Below are 16,811 nucleotides of genomic sequence, written 5' to 3' on the forward strand. Positions count from 1 at the left end.
AAGTCGAATAATCGGATGGAAACCTCTATTATAAGGTTGATTTCTTTATATCCTTCTAGCTACTGTGTGGGCAAAACTCATGATAAAGAAGTCTTATCTTGTGTGGTGTCATAACTTGTAAGTGGTGGGATTGATTAAAGGCGAGGAAGTACTTGAACCTTAACATTGTGATTTTGTAGACTTACTCTTGTCTTTTGATGTTGTAACTAGCACATCTGCACATGTTCTAACAAGGCTCTTTAAGTCGATCCTCGAGCAAATAGATAAAATCTCGTAAACAGGTTTTAAGGTATTAGAAGAACATTCTGACCAAATCGAGCTTCAAGGGTCAATCTATATACAACAAAACTTCAGCTAAAAAAGATAAAACCACACTCATTATTTTAGTGTAAACCGGGTTAAAAAAGATAAAACCCCGCTTATTATTTTAGTAGTGTAAACCGGACTTATACAAAAAGTTACGGACAGTTGGACTAAGGCTTTATTCTCCACTCTGTAAATGTCGACATAACGAGTAGTACTTGTGAAAAATCTTAATTGAACTCCGTTTTCTGGTCTTCTTTCTTCACCACTCCAACTTAACCTAACAATCATTTTCTCTCTCCAAATCACCAATTCTCAATTCATCGTATTCATATATGAATTGAATTGAAGTGCGATTAATCAATTACTTTCCTAATTTGATTTTTCAATCGTTGATCGCCGGAATTTCATCGGAATTCGATCACATCACCGATTAATCTCGCCGGAAATCATGAATCGTCGTCAATTATCGACGCCGGCAAAGCCGATTAATATGAACACGCTTACAAGAAAAATTGATGTCGATAATCGGCTTTCTTTGGGGTATTATTATCGAATTGCTGATACTCTCTCAAACAGGTTAGGTTTCTTTAATTTTTTGTTTAAAATACATTGTTCAAATTCTAAATTTATTAGAGAATATTCAATTTTACCATTCGATTGAGCTAAATTTAGGTTTTTTTTAGCATATAGTTCGATTTTGCTGCTGTGTTGCCCTAGAATTGCAGGTTTATATTCATATCATTCTTAAATCTAAATGTTGTAACAATCGTAAGTTTGAATTAAACTTCGATAAGAGGGGAGTTCATTTACTTTGATTGCGTGCCAAGAGGGTATGTTGCGAATTTGCGTTGATAGAATTTAGGTACTATGATTAAGGTTTAGCATTGATGTAGGGAAAGGTACCAAATTTAGGCGGGGTTTTGGTGCTTAGATGAATGATTCTATAACTACATTTTGAATTTGGTTTCCTGTAGTTCTATGTTTTGGGGTGAGATGTTGGAATGGGAGAACTTATGCTTTGGTTGGGTGGCGAATTGCATTAATGTGTATGTGTGACTGCCTGTATCCACATTAAGTTTGTGGGTGGACTCACTGGACTATGAATGTCTACTGAACCATCACGACTACTCGGGTTATGAGAGAGGATGAATAGATGGGAATTTGTTACAAGTGCACTTACAAGCTAAGGGATATTGTTATCTTCTTTCAGATTCTTGGAACATTCATCTAGGATGGAATGGAATTTTGAATGTAGCTATAGGCTCGACTTGTCATACTGAATGTCTAATGTCACTATGCATGGGTCTCGCTAGAGCTATGTCTTTCTTATGTGGGGTAGAGAACAAGGTGAACCCCTCTTCCCCAATTATCCTCCCACACATTTACACACGGATGATATTTCATAGTTTGATGTGGAAGAGTTATATTGATCGCTTGTATTGATATGTCTGAGGTTAGAGTAGAATAGAGTTAATCTAACCACTAGCGTAGGGACTTTGTTTCAAAAATTGAAAACTAGTGTGGGGACATAGCATGCATAAAATATACGAAGTATTTCAGTCTCTAAAGATATTTACATTTGAGCAAACTCATGTTTAGCTGATTGCTAATAATTGCCACGTATTAAACTCAAAGCCCATTTGTGCACATATCTGCGCGTGATATTTCGTCACGTCTCCTTTTAAGTTGGTCTGTTTAAAATGACACATGTTCTACTAAAAATTGCACTGTGGACCTGTGGTGCATCTATGTTGAAGTATTGAGTGTATGATGTGGGTACTTAAGATACAATGAAGAGTTGTGGTAACATGGATTTGCGCATATGCTATAGTTATCCCTGTAGTGCAGTGGTGCTCGTGGAGTATGTTTTACGGCCTGACTGGAAGCTATCCCTTTTTTTTAGTGGACGCTATTTATAGCACTCCTTGTTTTCTTTTCTTGTACCAACTAATTCATGTCAATCAAAATTTTCTATCCTGGAAGAAAGAAAAAGGGTAGCTATGTTGCTAGGTTGCTTGTATAAAGACCAATGCTCTTGCAGACCTGCTTCTGCTACCAGCAGTATTGAACTTTATTTGTCTTCTTCAAGTAATGACATGATATTCTTGCTTTTTTCAGGCAGATGTGTATCGAGAAGAAAATAATATAGTGGACTTGTATGTTATGCTCGTTAGGTTTTCAAGGTAAGTATTATCATATATGCCTGTCAGTATCATGATGCTGTATTGAAAAATACATGTAAATCTATAGCTCATTCATTGTTTTCTTAGTTTGGTGTCTGAAACAATACCCTTCCATCGGGATTACCAGGCTTTACATTCTAGAGAAAGAGTACATTACAGAAAGGTAAGCTGTATCAGGATTTTTCCACTTTATCAGTCTCAACTGTTGTATGTGATTATCCTTGTTGACAAGTGTTATTTTCCTGCTGCTTTTTATTGTAGAAATTGCTGGCAGTTATTAATGAGCTGGAATCATTGAAGCCTGAGTTTCAGCGTCGAGTAAATGAACTTAACAAGGCTTATACAGAAACACAACTAAAACAATTTGATGGCAGAGAGAAGACCACATATGGTTTGGAAGCATCTTTGACACGGCCTCTGCTTATGCTCCTAGTTTTGAGAGCAAACAGGTATCTGTTTAAATGATTTCTTATTCAGTATGAGATTAAACTAAATTGTTCACACCACTTTACTCCTGGTCTTTGAAAGTTCTACATATTTGAAACTATATCTTCTCTTTTTATTTTATGCTGAATTTCTTGACGCATGTTGAATCCTTTTACTTTTGCTAAGTGGTCAGCTTTTCACCAGACTTCCATTTGTTCTATTTACTGTCCCTGTGTCATTTTACTTGAATGTATTGGTTGCCTTTCATGTTCTCTTAAATTACTGGTTTACTTGGTTTCTATTAAGATCATTGACAAGGGGTGAAGTGAGAAAATAAAAGAAGTGAATGCTTTAATAGAAACGCAAATGCAACTTCCTAAAAGCTGGTATCTCTAGTTGTGAGGCCCTCAACAGCCATTTAAGCATGAAGATTGTCATGGTTTTTGTATAACTGATCTCTTAACCTTAGTTCTTGTGTTTCTTCCGGTGTTTGTTTTACTTTATTAAAAGGGCAGCATATTTTTTTTTTCAATATTATTTAATGTCCTTGCCTCTCAGGGTTGTTAGAAGCTTAGAACTTATGGTTTGCTTTTAACGCAGCTACAACCAGATAGCAAAAACAATTCAGTCTTCATGGAAACAGAACAATGATTTCCTAGCTGCTTCAACTTCGATGCCTTTTGAAAAAAAGCTTCTCTAAGCTGTAAGAATACACCTTTTTTTTTTCTTTTTTTTTTTTTTTTTTTTTTAAGTCTGTCCTTTCTTTAGTTCAACTAATTGCACTCTTGTTCTTAATCTAACATATTCGCTTTAGTGTGTTGCACAACCAAGTCTACAGTTAAACAATAAGAATCCTCTGCATATAAATGGTATTCCCTCATCCCAAATAAACTTCCACATTTGTATCAGACTATCCCCGAAAAAAACGTCCACTTTCCTTTTCTATTTTGTCAAGTGTAAGGTCAAGCTCTTTATGTAAAAGTATTCAAACCTGCAGCACCTGTTTGAGATTGTTAAGGAAACATTTATTAAGTCAAATATGATACTCTATTTAAAGGTATTCAAGTAGCAAACATTCTTGTTGCATCATCAAAGAGGAAGTATAGTTTTGAACGAAGATAGCAGTATGTTATAGGCATTATCTTAATATGTGATTTTACAAGTTTTTATTTACTTATATCACATTTCGTGGGAACATCCTTGGGTTTCACAATTACCACCCTGAGCTCCCTCATTGTTGATTGTTTAGGAAAAGGGAACAATTTTTGGTTTCTACGTATAACTGCAAGCAACAGTTGCTGCTGGTTTTTTCCTTTATTGCATTTTATTATTGCCTAACACTTGTTTAATATCCTGTCAGTTTTTACATATAATTTCCTTACTACTATGTCTGTTTGTATTCCCTATTCTTCTTTATGTTGACCTATATCTGTTATGACTATTAACAGGTCTCTAGCGGTGCCACTTCCAAATCAAGAAACATTGTCAAGGCACTCCTTTTTAGGTCCAACTGGACTTCGTCGTCAATGGCAAGGACCTAGTACGGAGATTAAGGTGCTCAATCTCTAGAGTGTTTTCCTTGATAAATTTGTTTCTATATATATATATATATATTTTCTCATTTGTCTTCTTTCTGTTCAGGTGTCTTACCCTAGCCATGCTGACTTAACTCCAGCTGAAAATTTATGGTTAGAACTTTGGCAACTTTGTTATGAAATTGTCTTATACCTCAAATTTATATTTGCTTTAAAAAAAAACGGAATGTGCCTTTTAGGTCAGATGAGTATTGAAACATAAGGGGTGTCATCTTTTCCTTTCCCCAAAACATTTTCTGCTTCCAACTATTTATATCCCATGTGGTTGACAGCCTTATTCAAGATACACAAAATGAAACTCAAGTTCAGAAGGATGATAGGTTAGGACAAGATATGGAAGCAGTCCTGTCTTTAGACAATGGTAGCTGGTCACCCTGTGAAGAGGACTTGTCTGTGGGAATCATAAGGCAGCCAGTTCCTCCCCCTGTACTCGCTCAAGTTCATCCAGATTACCATCCTATCTCTCCATCAAGAGTGGCTGATCCAAGACCTGGACCAGCTAAGCCTTCAGAGAATGGGACACAGAATCCTAATTCATATCAACATCTGCATATTGTAGGTTTCAATTACTCAATTTTTTGGAGATTATTTTTAGATTCTGCTGCGATTCTTTCTGTTTCAGGACTTCATTTTATTATTTATTGCAGCCTGTGAGAATGATGGAAGATTTCTTGAGGCTGGCACAACAAAATACGACAAAAAATCTTGAAACATGTGGAGTTCTAGCTGGTTCTCTGGTATGTTTTTCTCAATTTCTTCATGTGTTCCTTTTGCTGGAGACTATATTTTTAATGTTTATCTCAAGTGCTTCAACTTTCTTCTGGATGCAGAAAAACCGAGTGTTTCACATTACTACTTTAATTGTTCCGAAGCAAGAGTCAACTTCTGATTCAGTAAGTTGTTGCTTTGCTTTCCAATAGACCCTTGGTGTTTGGATTAGTTTGTTTTCATTGTTGTGTTCAGCTATATGTTTGATACTTTGATCTTCGAATTATAAAGAACCTTGTGAACAGATATAACTTATATTGTAGATGATAGGATCTGCTAAATGTGGCCTCCAATCATGTAGCATTCTCTAACATTTGTGAGTTCAGCATGATGGCCAGCAGAAAGGATACCTTAAATTGGAAGTACTTGTTAATTATAGCACATAAATGGAGGAGATGACATCTATTATACATATGCGTATTTAATATGAAATATTAAATTGTGATCAGACTTCGTTTGACATTTTGACGTGCTTCAGATTGAAAATTCAGCTTAACTTCAATACTTGTTAACATAATACCTATGTTTTTCATTTTTCTGCATATTGAGGTCTTTAATATGTGCAGTTTTGGACTATCTGAGAACACTTTTAAGAAATTTATTGACCTAATGACCTTTGTTTTATCAACCGTATGTGTGCTTGCTTTCCCTGTGTCTTTCTTCTTTTTTTTTTTTTTTTTAATGGGGGTGCATATGGATGACTACACAGAATAATCACTTTTGATTCATGTAGCCTACCCCACTTATGGGGTTAAGGTTTTGATTGATTGATTGATTTTTGGATGCATATGCTTACATATAGGCAAGTATATGATGTATATCATTACAAGGACTTGCTCTTTTAGCTTTGTTTGAACTCCAATAAAAGACGTGGATTAATCCCTATTTATGACTCGGCTTCAGCTATAGTGCTATACAAAATAATTCATTAAAGAGAGGGTCAGATGATATGGTAGCTCTTCCTACTTTGATGTTGTATCACTTCTACTACTTATGGTGAGCTGAACAAATTTGTATTTACCTTTTACAGTGCCAGACATTAAATGAGGAAGAAATATTTGAGGTTCAGGACAAAGCATCACTATTTCCTCTTGGATGGATTCATGTGAGCTTCTAATCCTGATAGTAATGGTTTTTACTTTATGCATTTGCCTTTTTTCTTCCCGCCAATCTCATTGTATCATCTGCTTGTCTAGCTGGCTATGAGCTATAAGAAACTTTATTATTCAAGCACTATGCTTTGCATGAGTGTTGAATTTCCTGCATCTTGAATATGCAATTTCCCTAAAAATTTGCCTTTTTTTTTTTTTAATTTTTTAATTTTGTTTTATTTATATATATATATATATATAATTATTAAGCTATAGTAACATCCTCTACTGATGTTCTAGTACTAATACTCTTATTTTCTTCATACTGACAGACGCACCCGACACAGACATGTTTTATGTCCTCAGTTGACCTGCATACTCATTACTCATATCAGGTAAAAGAAATGGCTTCTTGAGTTCTTTTTTTTTAAAAGAAAAAAAACAATTATCATGCTACAAACGTATAGACTCTACATGCCTTGATGTATCATTCTACTGCTGTATTAGCAAGACCTATTCCTATGGCACATTGGCACGCAATTTAAAGTAGGGATTAGATAAGGTAAATGACTAAATTGTTTAATACTCAATATAAAAAAGAAAAAAGAAAAAAAAAAAACCACCAATTAGGGCAATGAATTTGGGCATATTTATCTACAATATGTTTATCATCTTTAATCACTTTATCAAACTGCCTAGGGGCTATATAGGTCAAGACAAAGGAAGTAGTTCTTTTCCAGGATTGTATTTGAGATGCCATGGTCACATTTGTTAGAGGTGCTTTTCTGCTTTGCTAATGTCGATACCTTGCTCGGCTAATCATTCTTTAAATTGCTTGTCAGATTATGTTGCCGGAAGCAGTTGCTATCGTTATGGCACCTACAGATTCATCCAGGTATATTCCATCTTACTTTGCATAACTGTTGCTGAATGCTAAACTGGCCCGATAATCATGGACTCAAAAAAGCTTAAGAAAACAGAGAAACTTATCATGATAAAAACAATCCTTTAGCTCATTTCGAAATGAAGATGCAAGTTATATTTTTTGTTTGGTATTATCTGTAACCTGTTGGGCCCTGCAATGCTGTAATATTGCTCTGTTCTGGGCTTATAACTCTCATGAACATTTACTCCGTCCATCTGGAATTTATTGCCCTCTGTCCCAACTATTGTTATCTTCTTCTATGCTCCCCTTCTACTCTCCAGCTCTACATTTAAGTGGGGGAGTGTTTTAAATATAATCATAATACATTTCTGATTAAGGAAAAGGAATTTATCTCTCAATAGTATACTTAATTATTTTATACCTGATGGAGGGAATATTTTATAGTCACTCACCTGGATTCTTGGTTTAATTTGTGACATAATTAGAGGGCATGGCAGGGATGATAGACTCTGGTCATGGTATATGAAGATGAAAATAGAAAGGGTGGAGAAGGAGATTGGAGTATCGGACACCAATGTTGTCTCATGAAACAATAGAAATTAGTTATATATTTCCATATTGCCTGTTCTTGTCTTTAGACAAGTATAGATTTATTATGAATGTGTTTTTACCTTTCCTTATCCTTTCATTGTCATCTAGGGACATAAAATACACTAGAAAAAGAAACATTACTTCAAAGATGGCTGCTTAACATTCTTGGGAAAGGGAACTTGAGTTTAATATTATAAAATCCTGTTTAATAGCACGAAATGCAGATGATTGATAAAATCTTTGGATAACTTAGAGTGAAGGGTTTATCCACTAGATATACTATCCTTGATGATTGGTTGACATTTTATAAAGGCTATATACGGAGTGCTTTTTATAAATAATGAAAAACTTTCATTGTTCTGGAATTGCATGGTTCCTTGTCTGTTAGAGAATTCCAAAGATCTATGTTATCATGGATTCTTTGTGGTGTCAATACACTACATTTAGGATTTGAAACCTTGGTCCAGCTTATTTCAAAAAAAAAAAAAAAAAACTTGGTCCAGCTTGTTGATCTTGTCTTCATCAGAGGTGCGAGGTATTTTGTTTGAAAGAACTCATAAAGAGGCTACTTTTAGAGAGCATTTAGTGCCAATTAAAGAGCATGAAATTTAGTGTTAATGAAGACTTTATTTAACTTTTTTTTTAAGTGAATCTATGATAGTATTATACATTTAAGCTCCATTCTATTCAACTGAATGGGGGCCTTAGTAACATTTTAGATGAGCATATCCTGCGTACTGACTTCACTTGTTTGTGTAATTGCAGTCCGCATGGTATATTTCACTTGTCTGATCCTGGTGGTGTTTCTGTGATTCGAAATTGTGATCAGCGTGGATTTCATCCTCATGAGGAACCATCAGATGGTAGCCCACTATATGAACACTGCTCACACGTTTATTTGAACCCAAAGTTGAGGTTTGATGTGATTGATCTTCGATAAATGTCCTACAGAGTTCTTTTGTATTTAGAAAATTAATTTTCAGATCAAAGCAAATAACATTATCATTTGTACAGCTATAATTGATCATATCTGTAAATGTTTTTGTTATTGGGGAAATATCTGGTGAATTTGTTCATCTGCTGCTGTGTTTTGATAAACCATACCTGACTGCACGATACCTTGATAAAATACTCAAAAGTTTGCTGTTTTGTGTTTTAATCTCTATCAAGCACATAACATTGTCATTAATTGGAAGTAATTGTTACTTCTGCTTTTGCTCCTTGTAATAATAATTTAATTTTTGTTGGTCTATTCTCTTTCTAATAATAAGTAACCCTATTTACACATTGAACAAACATGGAAGTGGATTTTGGGATAGCTCAAGTGGTATGATTCCCTCCCGTTTCGAAGAGATTTTGGGATTGATTTTCTATCACATCCTTGTAGCTCTCTAAACGCCAAAAAATGATGGATTTTTTTTTTAATTCACCAAGTTATATACTTCTTCCAGTTTGCAAAAACAATCATTAATCAAGGATGAAACCCACTAAATAGGTGGTATTACAAAAGAATTGTACTTGATTGTAAATTACATTTTACACGCCAAATTATTATTGTAAAGATAAGACATCAGAAACTATCTCCCCAACCAAAGAATCTAAGATCTGGTCTTCAATGTCTACTCCAACCATAAATTCATCAACTTCAAAATCTAGCCATCTCCCATATTTACTGCTCATATCTTTGTTGACGAGCTCATCCACCATACTATTTCCCAGGTTTCTCCAACCCTGGATCTCCTTGTACACTTCTTCAGCCAGTCTTTCCTTTCTCTTCAATGTTGCAATGCCTTTTTTCCACATTTCTAACCCACCACCCACGAAACGCTGACACTTCAAATCTAAACATTCACTGACACAATCAAACAACATTTTCCTCTCTAGTTTAAACTCATCCTTTCCACCTCCTTGTCGTCTTTCCATCTGATCAAACAGGTGTGGATTTACTATCTCACGTGTTCGACCTGCTACATAATCCTTAAACATCAACTCCACATTGCAGAGTATGTCTTTTACATATCCTAATTCCCATGCTGTTGATTTCATGGAGTACTTTTCTGAAGTAATTTGAGAAGATGTTGATGAAGCTGAATCTGATACCTCTGCATCAGCTTCCCTACTAGCTTGTGACTTTTGTAAAGAATCCGGACCAAATTCTTGCTGAGCCTGAACTGATGAACATTGTTGTTTGCTCTCTGAAATATAACCATGGAATGCTCAGTATTAATACACTAAGATTACAAGTATAGATTACAAACTAAGATTACAAGTACTAATTATAAAACATGCATGTATTGGAAGTGGTGAATGATTTTGATATTGTTCTAACCTTCCGTGATGCTACTTGCCATGCTTTCTGAAGAACAGCAACTTTCTGTCAAAATAGAAGGTTCCAGAATGGAAACAGGACTAGGTGAGTGACAATCATTCCATTTTTTAGCTTCAACTTTGTCGTGGCTGTATTTTTCCATTGCTTCCCCTGCCTGATGAAAACAAAAAAAAAAAAAAGAGCCTATCTTGTCAATAGAATAGAGCTGAAATCAGTACACCGTTGCTTCCTAACTTTTTAGGGCATAAAACTAGGGGGAGATTTTGAATGCAAAAAAGTTGGTCTCTATAAAATTAATGGAAATCAAAATAAAATATGCATGAAATTCTGTACCTGAAAACTGAATTTCCTTGTGAACTGTTCAGCTTCATAGTCAAACAATCCAGGATAGATATGGCTATCTGTGTCTAGTGGCTCTTGTTGAGACATTTTTTCTCGGGCCTTCCCTGTGGCACTCTCTGCACTGCCAGGTACCACTGCTGATTCTGCAGCAGTACCAGTTTTGACAATGGTGCTATGGGAATTCTCAAAGTTTGATGTTAGTTCTTTTAGCTTCTGCTCTAGCAATTTACTCAAAGCATCACCCTTTATCCCGTTTAATCCAGGAGAAGATAACCTTGTCAGATCTGAGTTGGTCAGCATTTTGCTTCCATCATCAAAGCAAATGTTGCTGCCTTTTTCAACCAACTGTCTAGAAGGCTCTGAACCAAGCTGTGATCGGGTGATAGGAGCAGTGAATGTAAATGAAACAACATCCATTCCTTTCCTTCGGCTTTCTTCTATCCAATTAAATTGCTTATCAGCCATTACAGTAGATTGGCTTGGTTTTTCAGGAACTTGATTCTTATTGTATTGCAGATTCCCATCTATTGACCTTTTCTTTCTAGGAACATTTCTCACTCCAGCATAAGGAACTCCCTTATCAACAACGTCCCTTGCATGCAAGCTAGATTTCCTCGAACTTGTTCTTGAGGTCCCAGCTTCTCGAGCTAAACTTTTTTGTCGGCTATGAGAAGTATCCTCAGAATATGGCTTTTTACCAATAGTTGTAGTAACAGAAGCCTTAGGAGCAGAAGATCTCTCCCTATGTGGAGGGCAGTTCTGTTTTTGGTTATTTTGTCGTAGTACAGAAGAAGCACTTTGGTTCAAAGATTTCCTATTTGAGAACTTTGGACCACTTGCTTGGTTCCTTGATGACTGACTTGACTTGCTATCATCCTGTTCTTCTGAATCTCCCAAACTCCTACTGTTTGAAGTCAAGCCTTCCCTTTTCTGTACATTAACCTTTGCTTGTATGGCAAGCGAAATTGACTTTCCCTTTTTCTTTACAGCAGCAGAACTATCCTCTCTACTCGGGGATGCCCTAAATGATGACGTCTCATTTAGACCATTCCAACTCCTATTCATAGGCTGTCCTTTTAGATACTTGGCAGCATTGGATTCAACTTGCCTTTGCGTTAATACAGGAGCCCTGGACGGTTTCTGCGCTGCTTCCAGTTTCTCCCTTATTTCTCTAACTTTCAAAGGAACCGAGGATGATCCAGCTGAAGATATCTTAGCTCGGGGAGTTGCTGATGGCCCAGGCTCAATTATTTTTGCAGCAGCTTCCATAATGTGAGCTGCATCTTGGGACGGGACAAAAATAGGGCTCTTGATTGGCGATAAAAGCTTATGATGAGTGATTGGGATTGTTTTGGCTGACTTTGGAGGCAAAGTATCAGTTTGAAACTTCTCAATTGGTCTGTTAGGCAACTTCATAGATCTAGTTTCAAAGTCATTATTCCTAGTTGTAGGCTCCATTTTGTCAAATAGGTGGCTTGAATGCATAACTTGATGATCATGATAAAAGTCGAGATTTCTTCCTCTAAATGGAGCCTCTCCTAGAGAGATAGAGTCAAAGAAGGGGAAGGATATGACTCCATTCCTATTGACATTGGTAAGGAATCCAATCCCATGAGCCTGGCCACTACCCCAGGAGCTTTTGATCCAAAACCGTCATCATCTGTGACAGATGATGCGCAGCTATAATCACTTCCTCCTCTGGCACTAAATCCTGCACCAAATGCACCATACTCCTCTTCTTCTTCCTGGTATATAATTAATCAAATCATCTTAAATCAATATTATGGCAATTAATTTCAGCAGATATCAGTCATTGAATAAATTCTCACCACACGCTTTCTTGTCATAGGAAAACTCTCCTCTCCTTTCTTTCCTTGCTTCGAGTATTCTGTCCAAAACAACCAAAAGAAAATGAATGATCTGCAGTTCACATTAAAGAATCACAACACAAACACATATATGAATGTAGCTGTAATGTACCTGGTGAATCAGATCTGCTCGAAAACAACTTCTTTCGAGACTTGGCATTCCAGTCAAACAGCTGAAAGAAGCCGCCAACATAACGTCCACTCTTCGACCCATGCTTGTCACCACCCATTTTAGCTATTTACCAATCCAAAACACTTCTTGACATTAAAGATCCAAGCTCAGTTACAAAAACTTTAACAATCAGTGATAGGTGGATGAATCTTCAACCTAATCATATGCAGAATGATGGATATTCCAAACTGCTCAACACAGTTCAATTAATGAGACAAATTGCACTAAAACATAGGTAGTATCATCCATAATAAAACCCTAGTTATAGACTAAGATATCATCTACTCTAACAGCTCAAAACAATTTCACTCAAAACTGTATTTTCTACTCTAACCGCTCCCTCAGTTCAGATTATGAACTCAGTGCACATGTATTGCTAAGATATAGTCATATAGGTAGTATAATCCATAAGTACATTAATTTAAACACCCTAGTATCTTCTACTAAGATAGCATCGAGCTCGAAACGATTTCACTTGGAGCAGTATCTTCTACTCTACTATAGCTCCAAGCTCCCAATATATGACTAACAGCAGTCACAAATAACTTCAGAATTACTCAACCATCCCTAGTAAAGCACATTATAAGAATCTATATTCCAATTAATTTACCCATCATAGAACTTTATACTATACTAATATATGCTCAAATTTGATAGCAACAAACAAAGATGATTAACTTGGGCATGCACATTTGAACATTACAGCCATTTTCTGCTAAATTATCTACTCCATATGTACATTCACAATTACAAATTGGAAGTGAAATCATATTCCAATTTATAATTGAACAATTTCAACAGTATCTAACAGTGTTAAAACGGTAATTTAACCATTAATCATGCAAATTTACCTTCAAAAAGTAATCACAATCATATCAATCAGCTAATCAAAATTCAAATCAATTAACAACATCATCATTAGCCTCATTCCACCACCTAATTATAAAAAATCTTTAATTAAGCTAACTAATCACATAATCAAGCAAAACCCATCTCACATTATCAATTTATCACCAAGATTCATTAATCACAGTACCAAAGCAGTACAAAAGACAGAAACTTGATTGCAAAACCAAACATTCCATGACCAAAATCAGTTATTTAAGAAACAATTAATTCAAACCCAATTTAAAACTACAATCAAACAAAGTACAGAAATGATTAAAACTTACAAATGAGGAATTTCTTAGAAGAATTTCTCCAACGTCTCTAAAATAAGCTTCTTTGTTTCTCTCTCCTATATAAATGTTTGACAACGTCTATATTTTTCTGGGGTTTTGTGAAACAGAGGAGAATGAATAGTTTGTAAAGCAATAAATTAAGGGGTGCGCAGTTGTTGGAAATACCAGAAATTTTAGAGAGAGAAAGTTGTGATTTTTAGTGAGAGAGTGAAGCATGTTTCAAGCATTAAATGGGGGGCAAAGCATTGATTAAATTGGGGAAGGAAAAAAAAAGTTGGAATTTTTTTAAAAAATAGAAATTGAAAAACACAAAAAAAATAATTCCAAAAATCTTGTAACGTCTCTTTGCTTAGATTGAGATTTCAAATTACAAATAAAAAAAACAGAAAGAGGGACAAAAAGTATACTTTTTATTATACAAGGGTGATAAAATTACAAGGGGTAGGATTTTAATGGGGAGTGACAGACAAGTGATATGATGACACGTGGATTAAAGAAAAGTCAAAACAATTTTGGAAAATGAGTGAAACAAAAAGGGGTTAAAATATTTGGGATTTGGATTTGTTAAGGTAAAATGGGCCCATTTTTTTGCCTTGGTGCGTCCTAGGTTCGAACATAATGGACCAAATCTAGTGAGAGAACAGAGAAGTTTATTTTCCCATAATTTATTTTTTGAAGGATTTATATTTTTATTGGATTTGAATTTTTTTGTTACGTTAACATGGGGGGGTCTAGTTATGAATGTTTGTGTATAAAATTAATATGTTAATTTGAATTTAAATAACATCTTACAAGTTACAATAAAATGAAAAGAAAATTGTTTAAAAATAGCAATGCAATGAAAACATTCTTTCTTTTATATTCAACCAAATTAAATAATATGATGAACATTTTCTTGAGTTATATGAACATCAAAAACCAAAGCTTTTGTCAATAGTGTTTGCGAATTTTGGTGTGTCAATATGATACTTGTAATTTTTTAATATGTAGTTCGTGATAGAAATTTGTTAGTTTAAAACTCATTAGTCATCACATTAGTAGCTTGTATCATAAAGAATACACTCTATGGAGAACTAATTTGATTTGCAATAAATCCCAACAATCTATGAATAAATCCCAAGACTTAATGAATACACCCTTTCACCGTGATTACACTATTTGAGTACTCTTTATAGTTTATAGAGTGATTATATTTCTTTCATCATCTCTTTGTCATTTCATTAAAGGGGAAAGGGGTTGGGCTTAATCTACATGATCCACACATTGGGCTAGACTCAATCTAATCTAAGTAGTTGATTCAATGGGCTTGGTGAGCTTGGATTAGGGATGATGGGCAAAATGACATGAATTGTTTGAGGTAAGAAATTGAAGTAACTGTTCTTTCTACCTTAATTTCTATAGTGTAAGCATGACTGCAAGAGGATATATATTCAACATTTTATGTTGCATGTATTGCATATAATTTTACACGCATTTTAAAGTTTTTTTTTTGTGTGTAATTGACAAAATCTTGTTGTTGTATAGATGTTGAATTGTTGATTGTATTAAGGACTTAGAGTCAAATGTCATTTACCCTATATTTTACACTTATATTCCTCCCCCCCCCCCACCCCCCCCCCCCCCACCCCCCCCCCCCTCAAAAAAATAATAATATAATGTCGATTTCATGTTTGATTCAAACTTTGTCATTTTACAAAGTTATATACTCTTACATAGTAATCCTTAAACAATACAAGTACATGTAAATAAATAGTCGATTCTAAATATATAACAATATAAATGAATTACAAGTTCTAATACCTTAACACCCACATCATAATTTATTTGCAATCTCCTATACAATTTTAATAATTAAAAAAGCAAAAAAGAAAAATAATCTAAAAAGAATACATCTTCAAATTGCATGCATGCCAATTATTAAAATTACGAGCACATTTTAAGCCACAAAATCACTTCTTGATCAAATTGACCTTCGGATTTGATGTAGAAATCCATGCATAAATTAAACCATCTCTATTAATCATGAAACTATTCTATGGCACCTTCTTTTAACCCAACGAAAACCATTTTTAACAGAAGCTTTAAACTTAGTTTCCATTGTATATGTTCTAGACGTAGTAATCCTTGTTTTCCTCTTCAAATCATTTTCATCAAAGCTCCAATTATGAGACCTACGATGATGTGAAGACGGCGAAGACGACGTCGTAAAGGATGATTTGAAATAAGGAGTAATTACGTACCTATGAGAAGGTTGTAATTTTATGGGTGGATTATAATTACTAAATGTTGGACTTTCATTGTATGTACAACAACGAGCAGCATCATCAAAATTTTGTATTTCCAACATGTAATGATCTATGATTTGTAGCTTATATTGCTCTAAATCATCATGAACAATGTATTCATTTTGTGATCTTTTTGGCCCTTTCATCTTTTTTTTTATTATTTTATTATTGAATTGAATGTAACGTATAATCCCACCACCCCAACTCTTGAGAAACAACGGCAAAAAAGTTGGGATGGGAGATATCTAGGAAAACAAGACGACAAATTGAAAAGATAAAAGAATAATTAAAGTTACAAGGTATGTTTATATACTTAAGGGAAAAAAATAGACATAGCTAAATTTAGACTATCCATGATATAGATAAATGTAAATCAATCAATATTATGAATTCCAAAATTAGGAGATTAAAGAAATTGCTTCAAATAAAGTCCGATAACAACTCAAATAACCTAGAGGTTTACAAACACATTACAAATTACAATCCATTGTTTTGTTTTTGTAACGGTTGCTTTCTACTTTTGTAGTGGCATTAAATTGTACTAGCGTTAACAAAACTCAACACAATAGTTATGTTGAATCTCTCATTATGCATATTTATGTTTTATAAGCACAAAACTAAACACAATAAGTATGTTAATAGGAGAGAACGAGGATTTTGGTCTTCCCGTCTCATCCCCACTTAATATTTTCATCCCCCATGATCCAAAATTCATCCCCATCACTACTCATCACTGCACCACCACCCACTTGCCTAATTGCAATCTCAACCTAAATCCCCATCTCAAA

General features: G+C 34.7%; 1 protein-coding gene and 1 pseudogene across 1 annotated transcript; one reads left to right on the top strand and one right to left on the bottom strand.

The window, feature by feature from the left end:
- Window positions 1-482: 482 nt before the first annotated feature.
- LOC110692647 lies at window positions 483-9,059 on the top strand (annotated as a pseudogene).
- Window positions 9,060-9,297: 238 nt separating this feature from the next.
- LOC110693226 lies at window positions 9,298-12,615 on the bottom strand. The gene is made up of 6 exons (XM_021870371.1): window positions 12,498-12,615; window positions 12,347-12,405; window positions 12,185-12,262; window positions 10,509-12,134; window positions 10,176-10,329; window positions 9,298-10,041 (listed from the first exon to the last, which is right to left on the bottom strand). The coding sequence occupies exons 1-6, from the start codon at window positions 12,613-12,615 to the stop codon at window positions 9,398-9,400; spliced, it is 2,679 nt and encodes an 892-aa protein (XP_021726063.1). The 3' UTR covers window positions 9,298-9,397.
- Between the last annotated feature and the right edge of the window lie 4,196 nt (window positions 12,616-16,811).

Source organism: Chenopodium quinoa, unplaced genomic scaffold (genome assembly GCF_001683475.1).
Source record: "Chenopodium quinoa cultivar QQ74 unplaced genomic scaffold, ASM168347v1, whole genome shotgun sequence".
Taxonomy (NCBI): domain Eukaryota; kingdom Viridiplantae; phylum Streptophyta; class Magnoliopsida; order Caryophyllales; family Amaranthaceae; genus Chenopodium; species Chenopodium quinoa.

Excerpts from the sequence above, each read along its gene's own strand:
- LOC110693226 (XM_021870371.1), bottom strand. The coding sequence starts at position 12,615 with ATGGGTGGTGACAAGCATGGGTCGAAGAGTGGACGTTATGTTGGCGGC. Across the intron at positions 12,406-12,497 it reads GAGCAGATCTGATTCACCAG|AATACTCGAAGCAAGGAAAG; the intron begins GTACATTACAGC and ends TGTTTTGGACAG. Across the intron at positions 12,263-12,346 it reads CTATGACAAGAAAGCGTGTG|GAAGAAGAAGAGGAGTATGG; the intron begins GTGAGAATTTAT and ends ATTATATACCAG.